Raw genomic sequence first — 18399 nt, 5'->3', positions numbered from 1 at the left:
TTTGGTTTTGTGAGGATGTTATAAATTGCCCACCACTTGCAATTTTAAACTTCTTTATCTCCCAAGGTTGAATGTTCAACTTTCTTCAGGAGCTCTGTGGCACCCTATCTAGCTGTCTGTGACACCTCTTTTAACCCCCCCCCCAAAAAAAAACCCCAGAGCATTTAGCGTGTCTGGAATGTTTTGCAGTTAGGTTTATGTGTATATAAAAATCATATGAATTAGAGGATTCCCTACCCATTCTTTCCCACATGCCTGAAATTCGAAAAATGGCATATTGAAAATATACGTAGATTTATGAAGCTCCAAATAAAACTAGACCACACATTTCTAAACATTGTTCGGTGAATCCTCCTAAGTTGCAAAAAGCATTGAGACTTTCCAGGATACCTGTGTATAAATTGTACAGAAGCTCCCTGGTCTCTCTGGTGTGACCTGCTCAATCTTAAATAGACAGAATGCAATGATGGGAAAGTACAGTGGTACCTCATGTTATGTACCGCCCCCCCCCCTACGAATGATTCTGGTTACGCGCACCGCTAACCCGAAAATAGATGACCCTCTTTGCGAACTTTGCCATAGGATGTGAGCGGAAGTTGCACTCCAGTGGTGCGGCAGCAACTGGAGGCGGCTCATGTTATGAGTGGTTTCCGGTAGCGAACAGACCTCCAGAACGAATTAAGTTCATAACCAGAGGTACAACTGCATTAGGACATTGCAACATTTATTCTCTCCATATGTGGGACATATTGCTGATACTCGGGAGTGCGATTAAATGTCTTACAATTGTCCAGGGAGGCAGTGGGAGAAATTGCACCATCTAATGAGTTTAAATGAGGCCAGTGAAGTTTGTATGCTCACACAATTGTCAACTTTTTTTTAAAAAAAATATTTTCACAGCTTTAAAAAAATTTTATTGCTCATGATGCTACATGCTTTGTTTTCTTTCAGTATGAAGGAGGCTGGCTTAGGCCATAAACAATGGAGAGTTGGTCCCTTGTCATCAAAATGCAAGCAGTGTCCAGTGGTTTATACTAATCCTGTTTGTGGATCAGACGGTCATACTTATTCCTCTCAGGTATGAATAATGGCTGGGGTTTGTCCACCATCATTATATGTTATATAACGTTCTACTGTCAAATATTATGTTCTGTATATACAAGCTCTTCTAAATTCTATAAAACACACATAATCAATCCCCATTTCAAAAAAAAGCCAAGAAATCACAGTATCATTTAATTCAATTAAACAAGTAAAATTGTCATTCAAAATAATGGGTTTTCAATCAAAGAAATCTGTATTAACAATTGATGTGGCAAATTTTTATAATACTATACTGATGATGCAGTACAACAGTGTTACTGGGAAAGATAAAAAATACAAATGGTACAAAATAGTTGGAAATGGTACAAGAAACAAGGTGCATGTATGGAAATATGGTGGTCATGTCATTTTGTACCACAATTTTGTGGTATGATTACATATCAGACAATATATACTAGGACAGCTTTAGTTCTTTCAATAAATTGGAAGGAGGAAATGAGAAAGTGACTGTGAGGAGTAACAAGTAACCAAAGAGTTAACTGTGTACTGTAGCACCTGACCACTGAGGAATATCATGTTACAGAATGTACCAGAAGTGTTTCTGTATGTATCAGTTGGTTTCGTTTCTGCCTGGGAGACGGTCGTAAGATGTCTGCGCTCTCACCAGGTTGTTTGTTATTTTTCTCTCTAGAATAAACTTAAGTAGTTATTAGAACACCTTGGACTCTGTGTGTTCTTAAGAGGCTTTTTATCCAACGGCTATACAAGCTTTCGCTGTGTGAGAAGAAGAACTCTGCTGTGTGTGTTTTACTGCCAGCCCGGGTCTATGGAGCAGAAGCGCTAGAGAAAGCGCGCCGGGCAGATAATTAGTGGCTCCTAATTGAGTCATAAACAACTCAACGGAGCCCTATACTCGTCACAGTGACAACCAAGGAACTAATAATATTTATGTTAATGGACTCTTGTAGGGAAATAACAAAAAAATGTCAACTGCAAAACTTTTGTATTTTAAGACACAGTAATCAAAAAATATGCCTAGATGAAAGAAGAAATGTCAAGATTAAACCTAATAAGATTAAACAGTTCCTAGCTAGATTAGCAACCATTTCCAATTAGTGGCCCAAACAAGTTTTGTAGGCTTTATTAAATCTGCAACCTTTAACTGCCTTTACCCAAGAATATAGATGGCTTGCATGGATACAGGAATCAACACTACATGCAAGCAAGGGGCAGGGCAGGACAACTTGGTCATATCGCTTCTAATTATGTTCAGTAATATAACTGAAGGGAACATGTGGAAATTATGGTTATTCTGGGAATTGCTTGGAGGACCACAAATCTTATCTGGGGGCTTCTCGTTCATCACCTTACGAAGACAGCTTGAAAGCAGAAGCAAGGCAGATAACAGCAAATTCTCAACCTAACCCTCATCATCTCCCGCAGTAATTAATTTGCACATTAAAGTTCACACCCAAGCTTCCTGTTTGTTTGTCTATCCTGGTAAAGATGTATGCCTTGAAAAACCCATTCAGACCACATAATGTTGGTTTATAAACCCAAGGTTATTTTGAAGGGTTGTCAATTTTGAAATTGACATTAAAGACAAATATTTTTGTTCACTCCAGGCAAAGCTTATTTTTATTATATTGTAAAGCTTCAGTAAGAGTTTGGCATTGTTGTTATGATATACTGTAGTTACTCTCCTTCACTTGCTACAGCATGTGTTTGTCAATGACTTCTGCAAATTCTGCAGTACTTTGAATACATGTCAGTAAACTGTATCAGTCTTATAAAAATAATTTCTGCAGCACTATAGAGGTTGCTATGGGATTTCCATGTCATGCTTTCAGACTCACTAAATCCATGGTGTTTGGTCAGAATATTATAGGATTTATAACAAATGAATTGTATGAATGATAGTTCCAAAAATCTGAGAAAATAATAGAGATTGTTACCTATGAGGCATTACGATGAAAAAAAAGCTTTGAATAGCAAATGCTGAAGTTAGGATTCTTGTGATCTTGTCTATTAACAAATAAATATTTGTCAACACAAACACCCTCCATTGCAGATCATCCTCAAATCTTTAAATCATCTAGTATTTGTTCCTAATTCCTTTTTCATTCTGCAATCACACTACACCAACAATAATGTTTTTGTCTGGAATTTTTTAGGGTAGACTTTCCCTAATTCAATCAATATCTGATTCAGCATTTTTACAGGAATGTTTCAGGGTGTGGGAAATGTAAAACAATGAAAGTGCGGAGCAAGGTTATTTCTTATCAGAAATGAGAAGAATTGTACCTATACATTTTGTCTTAAATAATATTTGAGAGCCAACAAATGCTAGAAAATCACTCTTTGTAAAAAAATGAAAGATGGGAACCTGGGAAATATGGTTCATTGGGAGGGGAGGTAGTAGCCCCCTTGCATATTTGTTGATTTACTTTAGTTTTACTTATTCCATGTATGCTGTTTTAATTTTATACAGTTTATAAACAAATATCTGAACATTTCTTCAGTAGTCCAAATTAGTTTAATGGAGAAACTTGATTAGATTAAAAAAAGAAAAGAAAAGTACACTTGAGTGCAATCCATTAAATTATCAAGGAACTACATAAAATGATAAGTCTGTGATGATCTCTCAGAGAATTGTGTCCTAGCAATCATGAATGTTTAGGTTCTTTATGCAAACAGCCTCCACATCGGGAAAATGATCTCTGATGGTGTTATGGTGCACCCAACTCTGCCACTTTGTATTCACCTGCAATTGCTTCAACTTTGGGGAGAGCATGCTACTTCGGTGCACTGAATCCACGATAGGTCAACAATTTTTAATCATTATTCTTTAATAAATTTATATACCACCCTTCACCCATCAGGGCACTTCTTCACAAGATAAAAATACAGAACATAGAACTATGTTTTTTCAGCATGTGTTCTGAAATGCACCTTTGCCTGAGATACATGGATCATATATTCATCATCAGGACTCAAGGACAAGAGGAACTTGAGAAGTTCCACCAGGACTTGAACAACCTTCACCCCTCCATCACCAGTCCACAAAGCAGGTGAAATATCTTGACTATTGTGCAACTACATCATGGGACATTGACCAACCTTCACCCCTCCATCACCAGTCCACAAAGCAGGTGAAATATCTTGACTATTGTGCAACTACATCATGGGACATTGACCTACTAACTGCTTCAAAAATCTACATGTTTCAAGCTTCTACCCAGAACTCACCAAAAATCCATTCTCTTCAGCCAAGTTCTACAATACAGTTCCATCTTTCTTGGCTTGCCAAAGACATACACCACAAGCGGTTAATTCAGGCATTTCTTAAACCACAATACCCACTCATTGAAATGAAAAAGCAGATCAACAATGCCAGACTGGTGCCCATGAATAATCAATTCCAGGGTAGAAACAAGACCGAAGGTGACAGAACACACCTTGTTTCCAGCTAAAGCCATTCCATCATATTGTCAGTGATCTACATCCCTCTCAGAAGCCTAACTCACAAACGGCCGCCTAACTAAAAACAACCACGGTACCTACTTGTGACAACAGGCTACATAACAGTGACACAAAGACTGCAGGAAACCCATATGCCAGCTCTGGATCTATATTGCTGTTATAAATGTTAAATGGAGAAAATATAATTTAGTGCAAAGGAAACTGCTATTTTTTTAATTGGTAGCTGCTTGTCTGGTAAGTGGTGCAAAGGTGGAAGTTGGGAAAACAATTATCAACAGAACCATTGCCTTCATCGTCACCTTGTGGGATTCTTAGTTGCACCTGGTTGCCCACTGTGGGAAGCAGTATGCTGTGCTAGAGGGACCTCTGATCCCGATCCTTTCCCATTCTAATGTTCACACAGGGACCTTGGCAATATGCCACCCGGTGCAAAGCTATGGATGCCCTCCCCCCAGCCCTCACGGCGGCTTTGGGAAGGCGGCACAGGGCTCTGAGGGAGTCCTATAGACCTTCTACCTCTTTCCCAAACCCTGGCAAGTACCTGCCCAGCTTTGGGAATGTAGAAGAAGAACTCTAGCTCCCTGTCCTCACGCCTCCTTCCTGAAGCTGGGCAAGCTCTTCCCAGGCTTTGAGAAGGCGCCCTCCACGGCTGTTTGCCTAGTGCGACCGTACTGCTTACACTTCCCTAAATCCACGTCTGGTTCTTTGTCATGTTGGAACACAGAAGGTATTAAAGCTTGAAGTATATGAATCCCATTACATGTAGGATTTCTACTTACAATGTGTGAGAATGTTGAGGATTATTTAGTAAATAAATGCAGATTAGTCCATGCCTGCAACAACATATGCCAGTCATCCTTTTATTTATTTTTAAATGGGGGCAACCCATCCTTCTGTTTTCAAAATGTTCAGAATTAAATTTGTTGTCACCATGGTGAATGTGATGACATAATGTGTGGGCTTCTAGAATTTGCTACTTAGTAACCCAATAGAAGTACAGTGGTGCCTCGCTAGACGAATTTAATTCGTTCCATGGGTCTTTTCTTGTAACGAAAAAATTCGTCTAGCGAATCCCATAGGAATGCATTGAATTTTTTTTGAATTTTTTTTGCCCATAAGGAACGCATTAATTGAATTTCAATGCATTCCTATGGGAAACCGCGATTCGCTAGACGAAAACGAATTCGTCTAGCGAGGCAACCTCCGCTAGAAAAAACCTTTCGTTAAGCGAAAATTTCGTTAAGCAGGGCATTCGTTAAGCGAGGCACCACTGTATTCATTTCTAATCATATCGCACACAGGTGTCATATGAATGCTAAACATGTATGGGAAATGCTGTATCTCCTGAAGGCAATCTTAAACACTAAGCCCTGCTTAACAAATATTCTTAAATCAGAGATAATTGTGAAATTGGTCCGATCAGCAATTGTGTGCATCTTTGTGATGTGCTCACAGTTTTAGAAATGTTTTAATACATCTTGCAATATCTGTGGGTTTTTTTGAAGTGTAGACAGACGCAGCAGTGCCGAAATAATGATTTCACCCCTGTTTCTTCCTTTCTAACAGCAAATTCATTTATAGTCCACAAAGTAAGAAATTTTTTGAATCATTTCTTATTTGTAACATAAATATTAGCTTTAGATCCCCACATCATCAGCCTATTTTGTTAGGTAATACATACCCAGTCAGTCATCGATCATGCTTTTGGCACTCCCAAAAGTTAGGACTTATCAAACCTAAAATTTTAAAGGTACCGTATATGTTTATGTATTAAAAAATATCCTTCCAGCAGCACCTTAGAGACCAACTAAGTTTGTCATTGGTATGAGCTTTTGTGTGCATGCACACTTCTTCAGATACACTGAAACAGAAGTCACCAGACTATATATAGTGAGAGGATGGGGAGGGGTATTGCTCAGAAGGGTGGTGGGGATGGGTGATTGACTGATAGGTGTTTGTGTGTGTGTGTGTAAAGGAATGAATTACCCATTCTGAAGCCTACATATGTCTCCACTGGTTTTAATGGGAATTCTTCAAATGGTCACTGAAACTTTGTACTTTGGAGAGTTCTAGGTTTTGAGTCTACCCATAGCATATTTGTTAAATATGTATAATTCATTGGTATAATTCATTGGTAAAAAGTTGAACCAAATTTTTGTGCACATTTTGGGCTTTTCTGTGTATGTTACATTTTCAATGGCTGCGGTCCTATGCACATTGGAGAAAGTCCAATTGAACTCTTAAGCTTTCTTCAAAGAAGACATGAAAGGTATTTCACTGTAACTGCATCTATACCATTTGTGAGTGGATTAATCATGTCAGTGTTTAATAAAATAACTCTAGAGTGAAATATTGCACTGAAAAGTAAAGGAGTACATAAAGGGACCCCTGACCATTAGGTCCAGTCGTGACCGACTCTGGGGTTGCGCGCTCATCTCGCATTATTGGCCGAGGGAGCCGGCGTATAGCCTCCGGTCATGTGGCCAGCATGACAAAGCCACTTCTGGCAAACCAGAGCAGCACATGGAAATGCCGTTTACCTTCCCGCTGTAGCGGTTCCTATTTATGTACTTGCATTTTGACGTGCTTTCGAACTGCTAGGTTGGTAGGAGCTGGGACCAAGCAACGGGAGCTCACCCCGTCACAGGGATTCGAACCGCCGACCTTCTGATCAGCAAGCCCTAGGCTCAGTGATTTAACCACAGCGCCACCTGGGTCCCCCAAATGAGTACATACATGACTCTATTTTAGTTTTTAACCCAAGTAAAACAATTTGCTAACCTTTTCTTTTTCAAAGCAGCAAGAAGTAGTGTGTCTGATTATGTGTGTTGTTTTGCATATTCCTCATAATTAAATACTAATGAGCATGCCCTTTATGTGATATTTTAGTTCACTTATAACTTTATAAATATTTCAACCTTGGATAATTGAGTAAATTGAACTTGATGAATTAGCAATGCAATCAGTGGATGTTGTTTAAGAAAAGAGAATGCATCAAAAAGTCAAATTACAATGCATCTCTTATGGTACAAGAAGACATTTTAAACAAATTATTTATTATAAAAAACTTGTAGAGTGAGGAGGAAGAAAATAACATAAATTTTATCACTGTATTCCATAAAATAAATTCAACAACCTGAATCGTTTTGCAACAGAGCAGATTTTTTTGGGGGGGGGATTGCTATACATTTCCTCCAAATCAAAAATAATCTTTAAAAAACCCTTTTAAAAAATCTAACATTTCCAAGCAGATTTTCCCATTCCTCTACTCTCCATGCAGTACTGCATGCTCACTAAAATATTTTCTGGATCATCTTCCAACCATTTAAAGCAGATTTGGGGGAATATATAGGGGATTGCAAAGGGAAGGAGGAGAATATGCTTTTAACTGTTAACATTAGCTTGGAGCATAGCTGTCAAGTTTTTCCCTTTTCTCACGAGGAAGCCTATTCAACATACGGGAATTTCCCTTTTAAAAAATGAGAACTTGACAGCTATGGCCTGGAAATGAAAGAGTCCTCAAATGCATCACAGTTTAGAACACACTAATGCCAAATGACAGGATAAGAATGCTTTCTGACCACCTTGCTTCCTCAACTTCCCCCCTTCGTCACAGCATCTTGTAGCCAAGAAAGTAAGCTGTGAACTAACATTTAAGATTTAAATCTTAGCTCTGCCATGAACCTATTCAGTGATCTTAGGCAAACTACACCTTCTCAGCCCCCAACCCCATCTGCAGTATAGGTTATTGCTGATTTGCCTTACAAGGTTATTCTAGGAATAATTGAGATTACGCATGTGTGGCACTTTGGGTGCTGGAAAGAACTGTTTAATTGCATAGTATGGGGTCATCGTAGAAAACAATCAAGTCAGCTGGAGAGTGGCAAGAAATATGCCAAAGCAAATACAAAAAGGGTTTGTACGCACAGTCCAGTGTGGCATCAGCCATTCTTTGTTTTGTAAAAGAATTAGTTATCAAGGGTGAGAAGTTCTGTTTAGTCAAAGGCACATATTTTTTAGCACCGAGATGTGGTCTTCCAGATATTGCTAGAATTCCAAATCTCATCAGCCCCAGTCAACATTGCCCAGAGTTGAGGTTCAGCAACATCTAGGGCAGGCATCCCCAAACTTCGGCCCTCCAGATTTTTTGGACTACAATTCCCATCTTCCCTGACCACTGGTCCTGCTAGCTAGGGATCATGGGAGTTGTAGGCCAAAACATCTGGAGGGCCGCAGTTTGGGGATGCCTGATCTAGGGGTTCAAAGGTTCTGGACCCCTGCTTTTGTAAATAAATAAATAAATATGTCCTATTTTTCTATGTCATGGCTTTTAATGAATTACAGCACTTCTCCACACAATTCATTCAGAGTGTGGTCCTACAACATTTCAGGATGGGTGGCTTTTGTAGTCCTTTATGATCACAAATAGAAAGTGACAAATGGGTAACCCTAATCTCTTTCAAAATATAAATGATGCTTACACTGAAGATTGTCATTCTCTTTCTATTGTAGTGCAAACTAGAATATCAAGCCTGCGTCTTAGGAAAACAGATCTCAGTGAAATGCGAAGGACATTGCCCCTGCCCTTCAGATAAATCCACAAGTGCAGGCAGAAATGATAAAAGGGGTAAGTACTGGCACTTATAATAGGTCTGTCAGTGGCAATTTCTTCATTTATACGCATGCACGTGAAAAAGCATTGTGACTCCTTTGTTTTAAGGTAGTTTACAAAAAAGATATGATAGTACACCGCTGTTTCTTTAATGATTTTGCATACCTTTCTGCTAACACTGGGTTTGACATAAAATTGGACATGTTTATAAAGACCAAAACCTGAACACTCCAGGGGTTTTGTATTCAGATTTGATATAGGAGATCTGTGATTGAGGCTTCTGATGACGTCTGTTTTACTAATTAGCCATACTTTGAGGATTGGGGAAATAGTGCTCTGGGAGACTGTACTTGTAGACAATTCTCTGCACAATTACTTACATGAAATGTAGAGCCGAACTTCATTGTCAACTGGCTCTAAAATAGGGATATATTATTAAGAATGCCAGCACACCTTGCTATTCCTTCAGATGTCAAGGAAATAAACAACTACTGTAGCTGACTTTTAGAAGACATCTGGACAGCCCTGTTTAGGGAAGTTTTTAATGTTTGATGTTTTATCATGTTTTTAATATTCTGTTGGGAGCTGCCCAGAGTGGCTGGGGAAACCCAGCCAGATGGACGGATTATTATTATTATTATTATTATTATTATTATTATTATTATTATTTCCTTTAAAAATTACAGTTGAAACAAAATTTCTCTATCATGGGCTTAGCGACTGGGTTTAGACATTTCACTTATCTGTCAGCCTGGGTTTAGACATTTCACTTATCTGCTAATCACCCGTACAACATGAGCTGGTTCCCTTCTTCTTCTTCTTCTTCTTCTTCTTCTTCTTCTTCTTCTTCTTCTTCTTCTTCTTCTTCTTCTTCTTCTTCCACCATAGCCATTTTGGATGGTGCAGTTTGATGTTACAACCCGTTATTTTGTAGTAACTCAATTCGCGCTTGTATATTCAGGCTATCCCAGTGGGTGTTCAGAACATGCAATAGGTAACTAGCTGCACTCTATATACAGTTGTACCTTGGAAGTTGAACAGAATCCATTCTGGAAATCCGCTCGACTTCCAAAACATTTGGAAACCAAAGTGTGGCTTCTGATTGGCTGCAGGAAGCTCTTGCAGCCAATCAGAAACCACACCAGATGTTTGGCTTTTGAAAATCATTCGAAAACTGGAACACTCCCTTCCAGTTTTCAACTGTTTGGGAGCCAAAACGTACAAGTTCCAAGGCGCTCTGCAACCAAGGTACAACTGTACCACCATTTTGGGTTTTGCTCTAATTGGTAGATCATTCCATGTACATCCTGCAAGTATGAATATTCTGGAACATAGAATTTTTGCTAGGAAAGTATGGGTAGGGTTGAAGGCTAGAAAGTTGGGGATGTGCAGTGATGAGTATAGGCCTGATGCCATCTGTTCTGTAAGTGCTTATTTCTGTGTGGCAGAGTAGGCTGTACTTCCTCATTGGAAAGGGAACATTTTTACTATACTCTAAATGACTAGAAGAAATACTTGTTGGCTGTCAAGCTCAGACAAAATTTGTCAACCTCTGGCTGAAATCTGTTGTGAGTAGGTCAGCAGTGCAGCCTGAAAAATACAAACCAATATACACGCTGGAGCTTGTAACGTCAATCCCCCAGTTAGCTCTGTAGTTTAATTTTATTATCCAAAGTGGTATCTTAATCATCATCTTAATCATTTATGTGTATGACACTGACTGTATTCATTGAAGATTTTACTTGCTACCAATTTTATTCATTTTGTCTTAATTTATTTTGTTAACACTCATATTTATGCAGATATATTTGTTCTTTAAATTGCTTGTAAATTCCTTCTTTATGTATACAATGTAAAAGAAACATAGCTGGGCTATTGTGTAATAATTAGGACTGTGACACACACACACACACACACACACCTCCGATCCAGCTTACCCTGGCATTGCCCAACCTGGATGCAACCCTGGATCAAATCTGGGATCGGACCAATATTTCATAAAGAGCTTTTAGAACCTGGCAGGCACCATCACCTCCCACTTGTGCATGTTCAGTGTACTGAAATTCACTCCAGCTTCTAGGCTTTGGTTTATTGCGGTGGGGTGGGGGTGAAGACCGCATACTCCTTTTTGGTTGAAAAAAAACATTGTTTGCTGTATAGCTGGTAGTCACTGTTTCTTCTTCTTCTTCTAATATAAGTACAGAAAGTGTAATGTTGCTTTATAAGTAGCGAGGGAGCAATTATATTTATGTGTGCAATTCAATATAAGTTGTGGTTTTCTAGATTGACAGTTCCCTTTTTAAACAAAAAGCTTTTAAATGAAGCATTCTGCTACTGTATACCTAAAACAGAAAACTAATGTTCAAGCAAAGGCAGAATTTATGTTTATTGATTGCAGTATTTGTTGTTCACTTCACAGTAGTTTCTAAACAGTTTTGCAAAGGGATCAGAACTGTAAGATGTATGTTTAGCAATGTGTTTGCTTTGCTAAGATGTTATATCCTTTCTCCAAACTGCTGCTTTTTCTAGTTTCTTTCTTCTTCAGAATATCTGAGAGAAAAAGAAACGTGAAGGATGATACAAACCTTGTCTCTGCTGGCTGTTCAGCTTTGCTCAATAAATGTGACAGCTCTAATTATAGTAGAATTACTTCTGAAAATGTGTCCAACCTGTTCCACAGCCTTATGCCACATTAACCTTTACAATTAACTGCAGTCTTCTTGTCATTTGTAAAGAAATGGTTAGAGATAAATAGCTGATAATTTGCAAGAAAGAGAATTAAAAATAAAAACCCTTTATCCTAAAATCAGCTGCATTCCTCCCTGTTTATTTTTCTCAGGGCAGTTATGTGGTAAACATTTGATGTTGGCTTTTTATAAATTTAGAATATAATTATATAGATAGGGACTTCCTAAGCCCTGTACTGTGTGATAGGGGCTTCCCATATTTTGGGGCTAAACCCTTTTAAAAGTACAGCTCAGAAGCTGAGTTCTAGGGATGATAAACCTGGAGAAACATGTTTCCAGCTCTACCCTAGCAGGGAAATCTTAAGAAACTAGTAAACCATCCAACCAGAAACCTAGATTGCATCCCATATTGGCAGAAGGAGTTAAAAAAACTCACACACCTAAAAATCTAAAATACAGTTCCAAATAGTACAGAACTAGCTGGAGGAAAAGTCTGTTTAAAATCTAAACGTGTTGTTTAGCTTTCAGCAGAAGTTTAGTGTAGGAATCAGTTTCAGATTATAGACTGATGTGTCAGTTTAAAAGTTGAATTTCTGGTTCGATCAAACCAGTAAAAAAAAAAAAAAGGTTAGTGTTAAACTTCCACAGAGAGAGCCAGACCTTTGCATCCCAGTGTACCTATCGGCATCATCTATATAGACAAATGAATTCTGACATTTAATTCAAATTGGGCCCTTAAAAGACTCATTGTGAATTAGTTCAGGAATGTTGCAATGTCTAGCAGATTTGAAATTATGATTATCATCTATCTACTATACCAGGGGTTGGCAACCTAAAGCCCATGGGCTGGTAGCGGCCCACAGGGCTCATCTATCTGGCCCATGGTGACCCCCGCCACCCACTCTTACTAGCGCAGCACAAGGACCAACTTCCAGGTTGATGGCGCCTGTGCACATACACCCGGGAGCTCCTCTGACCCGGATGTGGGCCAGAAATAGCGTAATAGCGTGTGGCCCATGCTCATGCACACACGCTATTTCCGGCGCACATCCGGGTTGGAGGAGCGCCGAAAATAGTGTGTGCACATGCGCACGGGTGCTGCTCCAACCCGGAAGAGCGTGCATGCACACACTCCGACGGGCGGAGCGTGGACCAGCCCATCTTCCGGAAAGCTTGCCGACCCTTGTACTACAAAATGCAGCTGTGAAGCATACCTTTTCTTTAGCCTCTGACAAGGATGAGGAACCCTTCTTTCCTTTCAGGGGTTGCATTCCCACAGCATTAATCCCACTCTCCCCCTACCCTTGCACTTTTTGTTCCATGTCGCCACATGAAATTAAGCTGAGGGCTGCAGTTTCCTCATGCCTTGCCTACAAACTTAGGTTCAAACTCAATTTATGTTGATCAAGTTCTGTTGTGTCCTGTTGTATTCTCTGGGAGTCTTCTTGCATTGGTGAGAATAAATGTTTTATATTTAATTCTGTTTTATTGTTATTAGTAATTATTATTAATACTAAAAGAATATAAAATACATATAATATTAATAATAGATATTATGTTTGTGTCAATTTTTGGTGCATAAAGTAATTTGTATTCCATAATACAATTCATTAAATTTTCCTGTTTTCAAGTAGTCTGCAGGTTTTTATTATTATATTATACTTAATTTTTAATATCAGGGACAAAAGGTGTTTGACACTGTGACTTTGTACTGATGCAAACTGCACATGAGCTTTCGTTCAGGACTGATGGCTTCTAATGTATTCATTCCATTACTCTATTTTTAAATTATAGCTTTTCACAGCATCCCACTTCTATGTTTTATGATCTTGATAATCAGATTCTGGACTATAGTAGTAATTATCAATGTCTTATTTCTTAGTAGCTTAACTACCTTGTATCTCATTTTCTGCATGATAATTCTGTAATGGAGAGTGCTATTGTTTTAATTAGCACTTTTATTGGCTTTGTGATTCTTACATCAAACATATAATTTTATTAAGATAGTGGGACAATCATTTTAGCAATACCTATTTTTTTAATTTAAATCATTATTGTTTTAAATAGAAGAAAAGTAATGTGATATATAAAATTAAATTGATTATGCAATAACGGTTTTATTATTACAGTACATCTGTATACAAATGTTGTTTCTTATTCATGCCCGAGATTGCCATACATTGAAAGCTATAATGGCGTCATGTTTTTTTGCTTATTATTCCATTTCGTGGTTCCAAGCTGAAACTCGGGATCAGAAGAATTACATGTTCAAAAAATATATAGGCATTCTATTTACGTGCAAGGTGTTTCAAAGTATTTAAAACTTGTTTGCATTCACAATAAACTGGAATCTTTGTTAATATGTTACAACCTGACTGAGGGGAAACCTGGCTGGTGGCAGTGGAAGAGAATAGACGTGGTGGCACAGGGTCAATAGTCCGTGGAACGACCGGGGGGCTCTGTGTGAAATACAAATTCAATAAATAATAATATTAAATAAAAAGGTAGGAAAAGGCCTGCTGCATCAGACCAAAGGGCTATCTAGCCCAGCATACCACAGTGGCAAATCATATGCCTTTGGAAATCCCGCAAGCAGGACATGAAGGAAATAGTTCTCTTTCACTGTTACTTCTCAGCAAATGCTAATTAAAAGCGTTCTTCCTATCGTCCAGGATGTAGTATACAGTCATCCTGACTAGGAGGCACAAATTTGTATGATCCATGAATTTTTATGGTCCTCTTTTAAAGCTATCTTGTTTGTGTCCACCACCACATGCTGTGGTCGTGATCCCATTGTTTTACTATGTCCTATGTGAAGGAAGTATTTTCTTTTTTATGTATGTTCTGAGTCTTTCAGCATTTTGCTTAAGTAGATGACCCTGAGTTCTAATATTATGAGAAAGGAACAACAACAACAAAAGTCTATTCATTTTTTTCTATAAATAACGACACATAATTATATAAACCTCTGTCACGGTACCTTCTCTCTCTCTCTCTCTCTCTCTCTCTCTCTCTCTCTCTCTCTCTCTCTCTCTCTCCTCAAAAGCCCCAAAGAATGTAGCCTTTGCTCAAAGAGAAGTTGTTCCAACCTTTCTGGTCCCATGATATACTTACCTAGCTCTGCAATATGTTTTTTTGAGGTGCAGTATTTCATAAAACTGGAATCCTAAATAAATTATAGAATATTAAAACTGTTTGCTTTTAACTGCAAATGGTGTAATTGCTTTTATTATGTTTATTAATGTTGTTTCCATATATTGACTGCTGCATGCTATCTGAAAGTGGTTTGAAAGCTCTGTAAATGGTAACTTGATTTAAAATATTTGTAAAACCACACTTCATCAAAATATGCCAGGTAGTGTACAAAAGTGGGAATAAAAACTAATTTGCAACATATAAATACAACGTAAAGCCGGCAAATAAACATAACAAGATACCAGACAAAGACAAATTAAATCCCAAACAACTAAAGAGCAAACTGAAGCAAAGCAAAATAATTAAAATGACAACATTCCTGGGCAAATCTGAAGCACTTCACTGATCCCTAAAAGCTTGTAATGTCTGTATACTTCATCAGTATTTCAAAGTCAAGGCATCTGCAGAAAACGCTTTCTTCCCTGTAGAAACATGTATATTTACAAAACATAGCACATGGAGTGGGGTGTCTGCAAAAGAATTGAAGACATGAACAACCTGGTGTAATATGCTCCATCAAATATTCAGATCCCAAGAATTTTTGGATTTTTAAATACAATTAAAAGTTCGAATTAGATTTGGATCTAATCTTAAATGTAGATCTTTCGAAATATGTGTGTTATGAACAACTCTGGATGTGCCCATCAAAATTCTAGCAGCTAAGTTCTATACTAATTTGAGGTTACAGGTCATTTTTTGAAGTCCAGACCAGTTGTAACCCAACTGGAAGATGCAGTCAAATTAAAAGACTACCAGTGCATGGATCACCATACCTAAGCCATTGCTACCGAGGAATTGCCACAGCTGGCAACCCATTTGAAGCTGGTAAAAGGCACTTGAAGCCACTGACACTGGACCTCATGTGCCAGTGCAGTATCAAGGAGTACCCCCAAAAGACATACCTGGATGGAGGATGACAATATCATTGCTGATGAGCAGGCGGGTTTTCGCCCTGGAAGATGGACCAAATATTAACCCTGCACCATATGGCAGAATAGTATGCCGACAAAGCCCCAACAGTTCTTCATGTGGCCTTTATTGACCTTAAGCAGGCTTTTGATCGAATCTCCAGAAAGCAGCTATGGACAAAATTGGCTGCTACAACAATCCATCGCCGCCTCCTTCACCTGATTATCAACCTGCACACTAACACCTTTCTGAGAATCAGGGTAGACAATAATGGCCTAGTCTCCAACCCCATTACCACCTCTAGGGGGGTAAGACAGGGCTGTCTATTGGCTCCAGCATTGTTTAACTTTTACATTAACTCACTGGTGACTCATATGGCCAATGACGCTTTCCACCCTCCCAAATTAGCAGGCCGTTCTCTGAATGTTCTCCTGTATGCAGATGATGCCGCCCTTCTCGCTAGATCCCCCATTGGGTTGAGGAGAATGTTACAAGCTTTACATGAATACTGTGTTCAACAGGAGCTCCAACCTAACTATGCCAAGACCAAGATTATGGTTTATGCTGCTCTGGGTGGGGATTGACGGTCAATGTCAATGTCAATGTCTCAGATCCTATATACTTGTACCAAGCTCTTTCTCCAAACATAGATCATTATGTAGCCAAAATGACAGCAGTCATACACAGTTTTGAGGAAACCCTAAGATTTGAAGAAGTACAGTGGTACCTCTGGTTAAGAACTTAATTCGTTCCGGAGGTCTGTTCTTATCCTGAAACTGTTCTTAACCTGAAGCACCACTTTAGCTAATGGGGCCTCCTGCTGCCGCCGTGCCTCCAGAGCATGATTTCTGTTCTCATCCTGAAGCAAAGTTCTTAACCTGAGGTACTATTTCTGGGTTAGCGGAGTTTGTAACCCGAGGTACCACTGTAAACAAAATTGTTGTTGAACGAGGGGAGGGAGGCTGGATATGGACTGAGCATGCTCAGAGGGCATGAAATGCTGACTGACTGCTGTAGAGGGAGGGAGGGAGAAGGGAATTTCATATGTTGGTTACAGGTATGGCTGCCTGCCTGAATATATGAAATCCAAAACTGGAGGAGGGAGGAAAATGGATTGGAGTATCCTGGATTAAGGGCTGGCTGGCTGGAATACTGAGCAGGAGTTCTGTCCTATAAAACTCTTCAGAGCTAGAACCTAACAGTTCAATTAATCCTTATTTTTAAAATTGTTTTGCTAGTAATGTCAGGTTTAACTTGGATACTAAGCCAAGGCTGCAGCCATAAAACCAAGTAACAACTTTTTCCAAAATAGTTTGTTCTTCTCTGAGATTACGCTAGATACTTTTTATACTTTTGCCTTTGTAGCAGGATTAGCCCTTATCTGGATTTAGGGGCAGATGAAAGCTTTTAAGCAGGTTTATGTGCCTGTTATGTTTGTCAAGAAATTTCATTATTTTCACCTCTCTTATCCGTTAGAGGTGTTGATCATTCCTAGTAGTTATCCTTAAAGAATTCAGGAGGAATGTATTTAAAGGATATCCCAGAGGTCACAATTCCTTCTGTTTTGCTCAGTCACTTTTTTCCTAAAAGCAGCCTTTCTTCAAATAAAAATGGAAACTGCATGCACCTCTTAACAAGGCCCAGACTGAATTTACAAAGCTTGGAAACACAAAAGGAAACAGAATAATTTTTCTGTATTCTTTTCTTTTGAAGCAGTTAAAACACTGGAAACATACAACATGAGAAAGCTTCAAAAGCGCAGTGCAGAGGACAGATTTTTCAATAACATTTCTGCCTTTGAAAAGTTTTCTACTGAACAGCAGATGTAGTTGTCTGAATCCATACATTTGTTTGGCTCCTTCTCATTTGCAAACTATCTCACAACCCAAGTAGCCTTTGCTCTGAAGGAGAGGAGACAACAACACAACTTTTATTTTGATACAAGTAATCCTGTACATTGGTAAAATTAATGCAATGATACAGTTTAGGGTGTTAAGCATCTCGGGATGGGGAGAATATAATAACCAACCAGCACTTAGATTGGTTAGACTGGCACTTAGACATATTGGATGATCTTACTCACCACATAGCATTCTGGAAGACTGTCATTGCTGTGACATTTGTGCTATTCCCTGGCTAACCTAAAGGCAATGCATGGTGTTAATGCCTCTTGCCTTCACCCTATCATCTCTTACGGCATGAGTCCACTGTACTAGGGCTGCCACAGAGTTAGAAAGAATAATGTGTATCAGAATAATCACTAGGATCAAAGGCAAATAGGCTACCGAGAATACAATATTCTTTGCTGGCTGATAGATATTTTCCAAGTAAACTCAGAAATACGTATTTTGAGGACTGGAAGTTTGTCATGAGAGGCTATCTGGTGGATGAGAATTAGCCTCAGAGCTATAGATTACACATGAATACACAGCCAGCTGGTGATGAACCTACCTGCTCACTAGCAGAGTC

General features: G+C 38.8%; 1 protein-coding gene across 1 annotated transcript in view; it reads left to right on the top strand.

Moving 5' to 3' along the window:
* Positions 1-18399, top strand: part of SPOCK3 (SPARC (osteonectin), cwcv and kazal like domains proteoglycan 3) — a 116264-nt gene that overhangs the window by 73585 nt on the left and 24280 nt on the right. The window contains exons 5-6 of the mRNA XM_035113977.2: positions 952-1078; positions 9040-9154. Of these exons, the coding sequence (XP_034969868.1) occupies positions 952-1078; positions 9040-9154 (242 nt within the window). The remainder of the gene's footprint in view (positions 1-951; positions 1079-9039; positions 9155-18399) is intronic.

The sequence above is a fragment of the Zootoca vivipara genome, chromosome 9 (genome assembly GCF_963506605.1).
Source record: "Zootoca vivipara chromosome 9, rZooViv1.1, whole genome shotgun sequence".
Classification (NCBI taxonomy): domain Eukaryota; kingdom Metazoa; phylum Chordata; class Lepidosauria; order Squamata; family Lacertidae; genus Zootoca; species Zootoca vivipara.
The sequence above is the reverse complement of the archived record's forward strand: the minus strand, read 5'-3'. Positions and strand labels throughout refer to the sequence as shown.